Genomic DNA, 15,884 nt, shown 5'->3' on the forward strand with positions numbered 1-15,884 from the left:
ACAGCCTGTACTTCTACACTGACTGGGAGGATTTGGGAGACAGCCTGTACTTCTACACTGGCTGGCAGGATTTGGGAGACAGCCTGTACTTCTACACTGGCTGGGAGGATCTGGGAGACAGCCTGTACTTCTACACTGGCTGGGAGGATCTGGGAGACAGCCTGTACTTCTACACTGGCTGGGAGGATCTGGGAGACAGCCTGTACTTCTACACTGGCTGGGAGGATCTGGGAGACAGCCTGCACTTCTACACTGACTGGGAGGATCTGGGAGACAGCCTGTACTTCTACACTGGTTGGGAGGATCTGGGAGACAGCCTGTACTTCTACACTGGCTGGGAGGATCTGGGAGACAGCCTGTACTTCTACACTGGCTGGGAGGATCTGGGAGACAGCCTGTACTTCTACGCTGGCTGGGAGGATCTGGGAGACAGCCTGTACTTCTACACTGGCTGGGAGGATCTGGGAGACAGCCTGTACTTCTACGCTGGCTGGGAGGATCTGGGAGACAGCCTGTACTTCTACACTGGCTGGGAGGATCTGGGAGACAGCCTGTACTTCTACACTGGCTGGGAGGATTTGGGACACAGCCTGTACTTCTACACTGGCTGGGAGGATTTGGGAGACAGCCTGTACTTCTACACTGGCTGGCAGGATTTGGGAGACAGCCTGTACTTCTACACTGGCTGGGAGGATCTGGGAGACAGCCTGTACTTCTACACTGGCTGGGAGGATTTGGGAGACAGCCTGTACTTCTACACTGGCTGGGAGGATTCAAGAGACAGCCTGTACTTCTACACTGGCTGGGAGGATCTGGGAGACAGCCTGTACTTCTACACTGGCTGGGAGGATCTGGGAGACAGCCTGTACTTCTACACTGGCTGGGAGGATCTGGGAGACAGCCTGTACTTCTACACTGGCTGGGAGGATATGGGAGACAGCCTGTACTTCTACGCTGGCTGGGAGGATATGGGAGACAGCCTGTACTTCTACACTGGCTGGGAGGATCTGGGAGACAGCCTGTACTTCTACACTGGCTGGGAGGATTTGGGACACAGCCTGTACTTCTACACTGGCTGGGAGGATTTGGGAGACAGCCTGTACTTCTACACTGGCTGGCAGGATTTGGGAGACAGCCTGTACTTCTACACTGGCTGGGAGGATCTGGGAGACAGCCTGTACTTCTACACTGGCTGGGAGGATTTGGGAGACAGCCTGTACTTCTACACTGGCTGGGAGGATTCAAGAGACAGCCTGTACTTCTACACTGGCTGGGAGGATCTGGGAGACAGCCTGTACTTCTACACTGGCTGGGAGGATCTGGGAGACAGCCTGTACTTCTACACTGGCTGGGAGGATCTGGGAGACAGCCTGTACTTCTACACTGGCTGGGAGGATATGGGAGACAGCCTGTACTTCTACGCTGGCTGGGAGGATATGGGAGACAGCCTGTACTTCTACACTGGCTGGGAGGATTCGGGAGACAGCCTGTACTTCTACACTGGCTGGGAGGATCTGGGAGACAGCCTGTACTTCTACACTGGCTGGGAGGATCTGGGAGACAGCCTGTACTTCTACACTGGCTGGGAGGATATGGGAGACAGCCTGTACTTCTACGCTGGCTGGGAGGATCTGGGAGACAGCCTGTACTTCTACACTGGCTGGGAGGATATGGGAGACAGCCTGTACTTCTATACTGGCTGGGAGGATTTGGGACACAGCCTGTACTTTTACACTGGCTGGGAGGATTTGGGACACAGCCTGTACTTCTACACTGGCTGGGAGGATTCGGGAGACAGCCTGTACTTCTACGCTGGCTGGGAGGATCTGGGAGACAGCCTGTACTTCTACACTGGCTGGGAGGATATGGGAGACAGCCTGTACTTCTATACTGGCTGGGAGGATTTGGGACACAGCCTGTACTTCTACACTGGCTGGGAGGATTTGGGACACAGCCTGTACTTCTATACTGGCTGGGAGGATTCGGGAGACAGCCTGTACTTCTACGCTGGCTGGGAGGATCTGGGAGACAGCCACAGGCCAGGCCAACTTCAACATGGTAGAGGAAGTCACAGCAGATACAGTGGAGAGAATTCTGCAGGAGACTGGGTTAGACTCGGACCGTAATACCAACGAAACAAACAGTCACCTACAAGCTACATGGACAAACACATGTTTCTGAAGTCTACCCTCTGGACAAACACATGGATATACTGTTCTGTAGCAGACAAGAGACTTAGACATTTGATTGGTGGAATACCACATGTGACCAATGGGATATGACTAAGGCAAAGAGGGGGTGAACTTTGGAAGATGGGCGTGACATGAAGTCCTCTTCCTGTGACGTGGTCGTAATAAGGGCAGTACATGGGCTTGACAACGCTACATTAGAACTACATTATGAGTCAATTCATAGCTGGAAACATTTACCAACATTACGTTAGTCTCCAGGCAGGGTGAGGTTAGAGGTTTTTACCACCCGTCCTTGACGCTGTGCTTCTGCTTGCTCTTTGGGGTCAACGTGGGGTTACTGTAAACCCTTCTGGTAGAAACTTCTGATGTAAAAAGGGCTTTATCAATACATCTGATTGATTGGTAGATCTGACTGATTGATTAATATACTGACTGACCGACTGACCGATTGACTGGCCGATTGACTGACTGACTGACTGACTGCCTGATTGACCGATTGACTGACTGACTGACTGGCTGACTGACTGACCGATTGACTGGCTGATTGACTGGCTGATTGACTGGCTGATTGACTGGCCGATTGACTGGCCGATTGACCGGCTGATCGACAGACTGTCTGACTGATACAGACCCGTTGGAAGCTGCATGTGAAGTGGAATTCACACTGCATCATGTCGAAGAAGATGGGGATGGTAGCTTTCCTAAGCTCTATCTCTGGGACCAGAGTCATCTCTAGGATGGGACCCACCATCTCTGGGATGAACTTGATCTTGTGTGGACCTGGGGAGAGATAAAACTTCATCAAATATCTTAGCTCCTGCAGAGGTGGCAGGGAGCCTAGTGGTTAGAGCGTTGGGCCAGTAAACAAAAGGTTTCTGGATTGAATCCCCGAGCTGACAAGGTAAACATCTGTTGTCCTGCCCCTGAACAAAGCAGTTAACCCCCGGTAGGCCGTCATTGTAAATAAGAATTTGTTCTTAACTGACTTGCCTAGTTAAAGGTTAAATAAATAAAACACACATTGTAGAGCATGATACAAGGCCATGATAACGGGTTGAATTCCCAGCACCACCCATACATACATATAACAAAACAATTATGCACTTTGGATAAAAGAGTCTAAATGGCATATATTATAAGTAATATTATAAAATTATTGTGGGGAACCTGTGGATGGATAAGATATGAATACATAGATGATGGAAATAATGAATTAACTGATGAACAAACGGTCGATAGTAGAGTACATTTAAAGGGGACCAGGCGATAGATAAAGCGGGAATACGGGGTCGTCTGTAACTCAAGCTGGTCGAGTACGGCGGCACTGACAACACCAGGACCGCGGGGTTCAATTCCCGCTGGGACCCCCCCACGTTACCAAAATATACGGCACGCACTACTGGATAAAAAGAGTCTGCTAAATGGCATATTTTATTATTATGATAGATGACTGAAGAGATCAATAAATAAAAGGGACTAATAATTATTGGTGAGTAATATGCTTATTGATCTTGTGTGGAACCTGTGAGTAATATAACACAAGACTATGTGGATGAATAAATAATGAATATAACTAATATTGATAATAGATTGATCTTTGTGAGACCTGGGGGACACATTAATACATGGATGATGAAATAATTAAAGACATTAACTAAAGGACGATTAGTTCCTGGTGAGATACATAGATAATACAGAAATAGTTTAATAAATAAAGTAACAGCATTAATAAACGATTCCTGGTGAGATGGTACAGTAAGTTAAATTGTCTTGGTATAAACCACTGGAGGAATCTTCTATCGAGGGGCCCCAAGGGCATAAACATGTATTTGCCGAGTCCAAAGTACACAGATTTTAATCTGGCTCCCACGTTCCTCCAGTTTCTTTTCAGTGTTCATCAGCGTTTTGCTTTACATTCAGAAGATGAGAGGTGATTTTCCGTGAGAAGAGCCTCAGGTCCGAAACCAGAATTGGTTAAATTCTGAAAACACTGGTGTGAGAATCAATATGACATCATGGTAAGAGTTGTAATTAAGAAAGAGAGAGCAAGAGAGAAATAGTCTATTCTCTATTCCTTCCTGTTTTCACTAACAACCTGGTAACCCATGATCCGACCCTCTATCCTTAGTCCTTCCTGTTTTCACTAACAACCTGGTAACCCATGATCCGACCCTCTATCCTTAGTCCTTCCTGTTTTCACTAACAACCTGGTAACCCATGATCCGACCCTCTATTCTTAGTCCTTCCTGTTTTCACTAACAACCTGGTAACCCATGATCCGACCCTCTATTCTTAGTCCTTCCTGTTTTCACTAACAACCTGGCAACCCCTGATCCAACCCTCTATTCTCTATTCCTTCCTGTTTTCACTAACAACCTGGTACTCATGATCCGACCATCTATTCTCTATCCTTAGTCCTTCCTGTTTTCACTAACAACCTGGTAACCCATGATCCGACCATCTATTCTCTATCCTTAGTCCTTCCTGTTTTCACTAACAACCTGGTAACCCCTGATCCGACCATCTATTCTCTATCCTTAGTCCTTCCTGTTTTCACTAACAACCTGGTAACCCCTGATCCGACCCTCTATTCTCTATTCCTTCCTGTTTTCACTAACAACCTGGTACTCATGATCCGACCATCTATTCTCTATCCTTAGTCCTTCCTGTTTTCACTAACAACCTGGTAACCCCTGATCCAACCCTCTATTCTCTATTCCTTCCTGTTTTCACTAACAACCTGGTAACCCATGATCCAACCCTCTATCCTTATTCCTTCCTGTTTTCACTAACAACCTGGTAACCCATGATCCGACCCTCTATCCTTAGTCCTTCCTGTTTTCACTAACAACCTGGTAACCCATGATCCGACCCTCTATCCTTATTCCTTCCTGTTTTCACTAACAACCTGGTAACCCATGATCCAACCCTCTATCCTTAGTCCTTCCTGTTTTCACTAACAACCTGGTAACCCATGATCCAACCCTCTATCCGTAGTCCTTCCTGTTTCACTAACAACCTGGTAACCCATGATCCGACCCTCTATCCTTAGTCCTTCCTGTTTTCACTAACAACCTGGTAACCCATGATCCGACCCTCTATCCTTAGTCCTTCCTGTTTTCATTAACAACCTGGTAACCCATGATCCAACCCTCTATTCTTAGTCCTTCCTGTTTTCACTAACAACCTGGTAACCCATGATCCGACCCTCTATCCTTAGTCCTTCCTGTTTTCACTAACAACCTGGTAACCCATGATCCAACCCTCTATCCTTAGTCCTTCCTGTTTTCACTAACAACCTGGTAACCCATGATCCGACCCTCTATCCTTAGTCCTTCCTGTTTTCACTAACAACCTGGTAACCCATGATCCGACCCTCTATCCTTAGTCCTTCCTGTTTTCACTAACAACCTGGTAACCCATGATCCAACCCTCTATTCTCTATTCCTTCCTGTTTTCACTAACAACCTGGTAACCCATGATCCAACCCTCTATCCTTATTCCTTCCTGTTTTCACTAACAACCTGGTAACCCATGATCCAACCCTCTATCCTTAGTCCTTCCTGTTTTCACTAACAACCTGGTAACCCATGATCCGACCCTCTATCCTTATTCCTTCCTGTCTTCACTAACAACCTGGTAACCCATGATCCAACCCTCTATCCTTAGTCCTTCCTGTTTTCACTAACAACCTGGTAACCCATGATCCAACCCTCTATCCGTAGTCCTTCCTGTTTTCACTAACAACCTGGTAAGCCATGATCCAACCCTCTATCCGTAGTCCTTCCTGTTTTCACTAACAACCTGGTAAGCCATGATCCAACCCTCTATTCTCTATTCCTTCCTGTTTTCACTAACAACCTGGTAAGCCATGATCCAACCCTCTATTCTCTATTCCTTCCTGTTTTCACTAACAACCTGGTAACCCATGATCCAACCCTCTATTCTCTATTCCTTCCTGTTTTCACTAACAACCTGGTAAGCCATGATCCAACCCTCTATTCTCTATTCTTCCTGTTTTCACTAACAAACTGGTAACCCATGATCCGACCATCTATTCTCTATCCTTAGTACTTCCTGTTTTCACTAACAACCTGGTAACCCAAGATCCGACCATCTATTCTCTATCCTTAGTCCTTCCTGTTTTCACTAACAACCTGGTAAGCCATGATCCAACCCTCTATTCTCTATTCCTTCCTGTTTTCACTAACAACCTGGTAAGCCATGATCCAACCCTCTATTCTCTATTCTTCCTGTTTTCACTAACAAACTGGTAACCCATGATCCGACCATCTATTCTCTATCCTTAGTACTTCCTGTTTTCACTAACAACCCATGATCCAACCCTCTATTCTCTATTCTTAGTACTTCCTGTTTTCACTAACAACCTGGTAACCCATGATCCAACCCTCTATTCTCTATTCTTAGTCCTTCCTGTTTTCACTAACAACCTGGTAACCCATGATCCAACCCTCTATGCTTAGTACTTCCTGTTTCACTAACAACCTGGTAACTCATGATCCAACCCTCTATTCTCTTTTCTTAGTCCTTCCTGTTTCACTAACAACCTGGTAAGCCATGATCCGACCCTCTATTCTTAGTCCTTCCTGTTTTCACTAACAACCTGGTAAGCCATGATCCAACCCTCTATTCTCTATTCCTTCCTGTTTTCACTAACAACCTGGTAAGCCATGATCCAACCCTCTATTCTCTATTCCTTCCTGTTTTCACTAACAACCTGGTAAGCCATGATCCAACCCTCTATTCTCTATTCCTTCCTGTTCTCACTAACAACCTGGTAAGCCATGATCCAACCCTCTATTCTCTATTCCTTCCTGTTTTCACTAACAACCTGGTAAGCCATGATCCAACCCTCTATTCTCTATTCCTTCCTGTTTTCACTAACAACCTGGTAAGCCATGATCCAACCCTCTATTCTCTATTCCTTCCTGTTTTCACTAACAACCTGGTAAGCCATGATCCAACCCTCTATTCCTTCCTGTTTTCACTAACAACCTGGTAAGCCATGATCCAACCCTCTATTCTCTATTCCTTCCTGTTTTCACTAACAACCTGGTAACCCATGATCCAACCCTCTATTCTCTATTCCTTCCTGTTTTCACTAACAACCTGGTAAGCCATGATCCAACCCTCTATTCTCTATTCCTTCCTGTTTTCACTAACAACCTGGTAAGCCATGATCCAACCCTCTATTCTCTATTCCTTCCTGTTTTCACTAACAACCTAGTAAGCCATGATCCAACCCTCTATTCTCTATTCTTCCTGTTTTCACTAACAAACTGGTAACCCATGATCCGACCATCTATTCTCTATCCTTAGTACTTCCTGTTTTCACTAACAACCTGGTAAGCCATGATCCAACCCTCTATTCCTTCCTGTTTTCACTAACAACCTGGTAAGCCATGATCCAACCCTCTATTCTCTATTCTTCCTGTTTTCACTAACAAACTGGTAACCCATGATCCGACCATCTATTCTCTATTCTTAGTACTTCCTGTTTTCACTAACAACCTGGTAACCCATGATCCAACCCTCTATTCTCTATTCTTAGTCCTTCCTGTTTCACTAACAACCTGGTAACCCATGATCCAACCCTCTATTCTCTATTCTTAGTCCTTCCTGTTTCACTAACAACCTGGTAAGCCATGATCCAACCCTCTATTCTTAGTCCTTCCTGTTTTCACTAACAACCTGGTAACCCATGATCCAACCCTCTATTCTCTATTCTTAGTCCTTCCTGTTTCACTAACAACCTGGTAAGCCATGATCCAACCCTCTATTCTTAGTCCTTCCTGTTTTCACTAACAACCTGGTAAGCCATGATCCAACCCTCTATTCTCTATTCTTAGTCCTTCCTGTTTTCACTAACAACCTGGTAACCCATGATCCAACCCTCTATTCTCTATCCTTAGTCCTTCCTGTTTTCACTAACAACCTGGTAACCCATGATCCAACTCTCTATTCTCTATTCTTAGTCCTTCCTGTTTTCACTAACAACCTGGTAAGCCATGATCCAACCCTCTATTCTCTATTCTTAGTCCTTCCTGTTTTCACTAACAACCTGGTAACCCATGATCCGACCATCTATTCTCTATCCTTAGTACTTCCTGTTTTCACTAACAACCTGGTAACCCATGATCCGACCATCTATTCTCTATCCTTAGTCCTTCCTGTTTCACTAACAACCTGGTAACTCATGATCCGACCCTCTATTCTCTATCCTTAGTCCTTCCTGTTTCACTAACAACCTGGTAAGCCATGATCCAACTCTCTATTCTCTATCCTTATTCCTTCCTGTTTTCACTAACAACCTGGTAAGCCATGATCCGACCATCTATTCTCTATTCTTAGTCCTTCCTGTTAGTTGAATGGTGATATGTTAGTTGAATGGTGATATGTTAGTTGAATGGTGATATGTTAGTTGAATGGTGATATGTTAGTTGACTGGTGATATGTTAGTTGAATGGTGATATGTTAGTTGAATGGTGATATGTTAGTTGACTGGTGATATGTTAGTTGACTGGTGATATGTTAGTTGAATGGTGGGTGATATGTTAGTTGACTGGTGATATGTTAGTTGAACGGTAGGTGAAAAGTTAGTTGAATGGTGATATGTTAGTTGAATGGTGATATGTTAGTTGACTGGTGATATGTTAGTTGACTGGTGATATGTTAGTTGAATGGTGGGTGATATGTTAGTTGACTGGTGATATGTTAGTTGAACGGTAGGTGAAAAGTTAGTTGAATGGTGATATGTTAGTTGCATGGTGATATGTTAGTTGAATGGTGATATGTTAGTTGACTGGTGATATGTTAGTTGACTGGTGATATGTTAGTTGACTGGTGATATGTTAGTTGAATGGTGATATGTTAGTTGAATGGGGACATGTTAGTTGACTGGTGATATGTTAGTTGACTGGTGATATGTTAGTTGAATGGTGGGTGATATGTTAGTTGAATGGTGGGTGATATGTTAGTTGAATGGTGATATGTTAGTTGAACGGTGATATGTTAGTTGAACGGTGATATGTTAGTTGAACGGTGATATGTTAGTTGACTGGTGATATGTTAGTTGAATGGTGATATGTTAGTTGACTGGTGATATGTTAGTTGACTGGTGATATGTTAGTTGAATGGTGATATGTTAGTTGAACGGTGGGTGAAATGTTAGTTGAACGGTGATATGTTAGTTGACTGGTGATATGTTAGTTGACTGGTGATATGTTAGTTGAATGGTGATATGTTAGTTGAACGGTGATATGTTAGTTGACTGGTGATATGTTAGTTGACTGGTGATATGTTGGTTGACTGGTGATATGTTAGTTGAACGGTAGGTGAAAAGTTAGTTGAATGGTGATATGTTAGTTGCATGGTGATATGTTAGTTGACTGGTGATATGTTGGTTGACTGGTGATATGTTAGTTGAACGGTAGGTGAAAAGTTAGTTGAATGGTGATATGTTAGTTGAACGGTAGGTGATATGTTAGTTGAACGGTGATATGTTAGTTGAATGGTGATATGTTAGTTGAACGGTAGGTGATATGTTAGTTGACTGGTGATACGTTAGTTGAATGGTGATATGTTAGTTGAATGGTGATATGTTAGTTGAACGGTGATATGTTAGTTGACTGGTGATATGTTAGTTGAACGGTGATATGTTAGTTGAACGGTGATATGTTAGTTGAATGGTGATATGTTAGTTGAACGGTGATATGTTAGTTGAACGGTGATATGTTAGTTGACTGGTGATATGTTAGTTGACTGGTGATATGTTAGTTGAACAGTGATATGTTAGTTGAACGGTGATATGTTAGTTGAATGGTGATATGTTAGTTGAACGGTGATATGTTAGTTGAACGGTGATATGTTAGTTGACTGGTGATATGTTAGTTGAATGGTGATATGTTAGTTGACTGGTGATATGTTAGTTGAACGGTGATATGTTAGTTGAACGGTGATATGTTAGTTGACTGGTGATATGTTAGTTGAACGGTGATATGTTAGTTGAACGGTGATATGTTAGTTGAATGGTGGGTGATATGTTAGTTGAATGGTGATATGTTAGTTGAATGGTGGGTGATATGTTAGTTGAATGGTGATATGTTAGTTGACTGGTGATATGTTAGTTGAACGGTGATATGTTAGTTGACTGGTGATATGTTAGTTGACTGGTGATATGTTAGTTGAATGGTGATATGTTAGTTGAATGGTGATATGTTAGTTGAACGGTGATATGTTAGTTGACTGGTGATATGTTAGTTGAATGGTGGGTGATATGTTAGTTGAATGGTGATATGTTAGTTGAATGGTGGGTGATATGTTAGTTGAACGGTGATATGTTAGTTGACTGGTGATATGTTAGTTGAACGGTGATATGTTAGTTGAATGGTGGGTGATATGTTAGTTGAATGGTGATATGTTAGTTGAACGGTGATATGTTAGTTGACTGGTGATATGTTAGTTGACTGGTGATATGTTAGTTGAATGGTGATATGTTAGTTGACTGGTGATATGTTAGTTGAATGGTGATATGTTAGTTGAACGGTGATATGTTAGTTGAACAGTGATATGTTAGTTGACTGGTGATATGTTAGTTGAATGGTGATATGTTAGTTGAACGGTAGGTGATATGTTAGTTGAACGGTGATATGTTAGTTGAATGGTGATATGTTAGTTGAACGGTAGGTGATATGTTAGTTGACTGGTGATATGTTAGTTGAATGGTGATATGTTAGTTGAATGGTGATATGTTAGTTGAACGGTGATATGTTAGTTGACTGGTGATATGTTAGTTGAACGGTGATATGTTAGTTGAACGGTGATATGTTAGTTGAATGGTGATATGTTAGTTGAACGGTGATATGTTAGTTGAACGGTGATATGTTAGTTGACTGGTGATATGTTAGTTGACTGGTGATATGTTAGTTGAACGGTGATATGTTAGTTGAACGGTGATATGTTAGTTGAATGGTGATATGTTAGTTGAACGGTGATATGTTAGTTGAACGGTGATATGTTAGTTGACTGGTGATATGTTAGTTGAATGGTGATATGTTAGTTGACTGGTGATATGTTAGTTGAACGGTGATATGTTAGTTGAACGGTGATATGTTAGTTGACTGGTGATATGTTAGTTGAACGGTGATATGTTAGTTGAATGGTGGGTGATATGTTAGTTGAATGGTGATATGTTAGTTGAATGGTGGGTGATATGTTAGTTGAATGGTGATATGTTAGTTGACTGGTGATATGTTAGTTGAACGGTGATATGTTAGTTGACTGGTGATATGTTAGTTGACTGGTGATATGTTAGTTGAATGGTGATATGTTAGTTGAATGGTGATATGTTAGTTGAACGGTGATATGTTAGTTGACTGGTGATATGTTAGTTGAACGGTGATATGTTAGTTGAATGGTGGGTGATATGTTAGTTGAATGGTGATATGTTAGTTGAATGGTGGGTGATATGTTAGTTGAATGGTGATATGTTAGTTGACTGGTGATATGTTAGTTGAATGGTGGGTGATATGTTAGTTGAACGGTGATATGTTAGTTGAACGGTGATATGTTAGTTGACTGGTGATATGTTAGTTGACTGGTGATATGTTAGTTGAACGGTGATATGTTAGTTGAATGGTGATATGTTAGTTGACTGGTGATATGTTAGTTGCATGGTGATATGTTAGTTGAACGGTGATATGTTAGTTGAACGGTGATATGTTAGTTGAATGGTGATATGTTAGTTGACTGGTGATATGTTAGTTGAACGGTGATATGTTAGTTGAACGGTGATATGTTAGTTGAATGGTGATATGTTAGTTGACTGGTGATATGTTAGTTGACTGGTGATATGTTAGTTGAACGGTGGGTGATATGTTAGTTGACTGGTGATATGTTAGTTGAATGGTGATATGTTAGTTGAACGGTGATATGTTAGTTGAATGGTGATATGTTAGTTGAATGGTGATATGTTAGTTGAACGGTGGGTGATATGTTAGTTGACTGGTGATATGTTAGTTGACTGGTGATATGTTAGTTGACTGGTGATATGTTAGTTGACTGGTGATATGTTAGTTGACTGGTGATATGTTAGTTGACTGGTGATATGTTAGTTGACTGGTGATATGTTAGTTGAATGGTGATATGTTAGTTGACATGTTAGTTGAACGGTGATATGTTAGTTGAATGGTGATATGTTAGTTGACTGGTGATATGTTAGTTGAACGGTGGGTGATATGTTAGTTGACTGGTGATATGTTAGTTGAATGGTGATATGTTAGTTGACTGGTGATATGTTAGTTGAACGGTGGGTGATATGTTAGTTGACTGGTGATATGTTAGTTGAACGGTGATATGTTAGTTGACTGGTGATATGTTAGTTGACTGGTGATATGTTAGTTGAACGGTGATATGTTAGTTGACTGGTGATATGTTAGTTGACTGGTGATATGTTAGTTGACTGGTGATATGTTAGTTGACTGGTGATATGTTAGTTGAACGGTGATATGTTAGTTGAATGGTGATATGTTAGTTGACTGGTGATATGTTAGTTGCATGGTGATATGTTAGTTGAACGGTGATATGTTAGTTGAACGGTGATATGTTAGTTGAACGGTGATATGTTAGTTGACTGGTGATATGTTAGTTGAACGGTGATATGTTAGTTGAACGGTGATATGTTAGTTGACTGGTGATATGTTAGTTGAACGGTGATATGTTAGTTGACTGGTGATATGTTAGTTGAACGGTGATATGTTAGTTGAATGGTGATATGTTAGTTGAATGGTGATATGTTAGTTGAACGGTGGGTGATATGTTAGTTGAATGGTGATATGTTAGTTGAACGGTGATATGTTAGTTGAATGGTGATATGTTAGTTGAATGGTGATATGTTAGTTGAACGGTGGGTGATATGTTAGTTGACTGGTGATATGTTAGTTGAACGGTGATATGTTAGTTGGACGGTGGGTAATATGTTAGTTGAATGGTGATATGTTAGTTGAATGGTGATATGTTAGTTGCTCTCCACTTTCTGGAGGACTGAGTTTTGAAATCAGTGGAATTAGAGTATGATAGCTAAAGAGATGGAGAAAACAAATGTCTCCGGATTACATCTTCAAACTAAGGGGAACCATGGTATGTCATTCCTGACAGGGAGACGCGTCCATGATGCATGATGATGTATACAGATAAGATAGTCTAGCGTTAGATAGCTAAATTTTCATATATTACACATTTCTAATTTTGACAGAAAGTGGTTTCATTTCAAGCTTAAATGTACTGTTAGCTAGCTAGCTAATGTTAGCTGGCTGGCTCCCTAGCTAACGTTACTATTAGTTTCCCAGAGCCATTTGCTGTTCTACTTAGAGCCTAATGTTAGCTAGCTAACATTGCACATTGTTAGTTAGCTCCCAGCACTGTGGCATTGTTGGCACTGTTAATTGTTGTTTAACTAACGTTAGCTGGATGGCTCGTTAGCTAACGTGACGTGTGTACAACACCCGTTGAGTGTGCGCTCCGAGATCGAAACGAGATTGGTGGGGCTAAAGCTTAAGAGGTTGTGAACGATTCTGAATGGGTGTAGACAAAGAGGAGCTCTTCACTAGATACCAAAACATTCAAAGGCGATTTTCTCAAAAAGTGAGTTTACAAGTTCATCAACTTTCAACGGAAAATTACTTTCCCGTTGTTCCTCAAATGAAGTCTATAATCTACCATTTTGTAGCTCTGAGTCTCTACTTTTAATCAAATGTAAAAAAAACACAATTTCAAATTTTGAGTGATGAAAGTTTATTTTCCTATAATAATGAATACAAATTAGCTAAAGTGAAGACGTTGTCAGCTATATGATATGGTCATTACTTCAACTGGCTAGCCAGCTAACTTAACGTTTATACAGCTAACTTAATGTTAGCTAGCCAGCTACCTTAATGTTTATACAGCTAACTTAATGTTAGCTAGCCAGCTACCTTAATGTTTATACAGCTAACTTAATGTTAGCTAGCCAGCTACCTTAATGTTTATACAGCTAACTTAATGTTAGCTAGCCAGCTACCTTAATGTTTATACAGCTAACTTAATGTTAGCTAGCCAGCTACCTTAATGTTTATACAGCTAACTTAATGTTAGCTAGCCAGCTACCTTAATGTTTATACAGCTAACTTAATGTTAGCTAGCCAGCTACCTTAATGTTTATACAGCTAACTTAATGTTAGCTAGCCAGCTACCTTAATGTTTATACAGCTAACTTAATGTTAGCTAGCCAGCTACCTTAATGTTTATACAGCTAACTTAATGTTAGCTAGCCAGCTACCTTAATGTTTATACAGCTAACTTAATGTTAGCTAGCCAGCTACCTTAATGTTTATACAGCTAACTTAATGTTAGCTAGCCAGCTACCTTAATGTTTATACAGCTAACTTAATGTTAGCTAGCCAGCTAACTTAATGTTATACATTTTGGACCACCAAGCTGATATCATGCAGCCTGTCGTTTTTGTTATACTTTTTCATAACGATAAAGACAAGTTTAATGTTCATGATGTCACTGCGACAACTGTTTACAGACAGTTGATATATGTAGTATAAACCAGCCTATAGTCTTGAAATCTTTGGTTGTTTACTAAACTATCGTTACTCACTCTGTTTAGCACATGGCCTCACATGTGAATCCTTAAAAGAGATGGGTGGGGCTTAAGGCTTAAGAGGGTGTGAACGATGCTGAATGGTCTGTAGACAAAGAAGAGCTCTCCAGTAGTAGTACCAAGACATTCAAGGGCCATTTTCTCAAAAAGTGGGGTTACACATTTATCAACTTTCAAAGCAGAATTACTTTCTCATTGTTCCTCAACAGTAATGTATGATCTACCATTTTGTAGCAAAGAGTCTCTACTTTTAAAAAACACCATCTGAAATGCTGCTACATAAGACCGAATGGAGCCGGTCGGTCACATATGTTAATTGAAATGCATATGAAGAATATGAAAGAGATGATTCATACCTAGATTATACCACATGTCTCTGATCTCAAAGCCAATATGTCTTCTCATGTCCTGGTACCTGAAACACACAGAAACACACATGCATTTACATACACTGATGCCAACCACTGTCGTGTACTAGTGACCAGTCCAACATGGTTAACTGTCCTGTCACTAGTGACCAGTCCAACATGGTTAACCGTCCTGTACTAGTGACCAGTTCAACATGGCTTATTGACAATAAGTACTATAGGAGGGTAAACAACTGGTTCCCACTTTAAACAATTTACAAAGGCTGTATACAGAGTACATACAAGCTTTATAAAGGCTGTATACAGAGTACATACAAGCTTCATAAAGGCTGTATACAGAGTACATACAATCTTCATAAAGGCTGTATACAGAGTACATACAAGCTTTATAAAGGCTGTATACAGAGTACATACAAGCTTTATACAAGCTTTATACAGAGTACATACAAGCTTTATAAAGGCTGTATACAGAGTACATACAAGCTTTATAAAGGCTGTATACAGAGTACATGCACACTTTATTAAGGCTGTATACAGAGTACATACAAGCTTTATAAAGGCTGTATACAGAGTACATACAAGCTTTATAAGCACTCCAGTGTATGAAGGGTGATAACCATTCCCAGTGAATTGCCAATTGTGACATACTATGTATGTTTA

At 41.4% G+C, this 15,884-nt stretch overlaps 1 protein-coding gene across 1 annotated transcript in view; it reads right to left on the reverse strand.

Moving 5' to 3' along the window:
* Positions 1–15,884, reverse strand: part of dock1 (dedicator of cytokinesis 1) — an 800,130-nt gene that overhangs the window by 169,006 nt on the left and 615,240 nt on the right. The window contains exons 32-33 of the mRNA XM_071394671.1: positions 15,213–15,271; positions 2,824–2,972 (exon numbers count right to left, since the gene is read on the reverse strand). Of these exons, the coding sequence (XP_071250772.1) occupies positions 2,824–2,972; positions 15,213–15,271 (208 nt within the window). The remainder of the gene's footprint in view (positions 1–2,823; positions 2,973–15,212; positions 15,272–15,884) is intronic.

The sequence above is a fragment of the Salvelinus alpinus genome, chromosome 3, assembly GCF_045679555.1.
Source record: "Salvelinus alpinus chromosome 3, SLU_Salpinus.1, whole genome shotgun sequence".
Taxonomy (NCBI): Eukaryota; Metazoa; Chordata; class Actinopteri; order Salmoniformes; family Salmonidae; genus Salvelinus; species Salvelinus alpinus.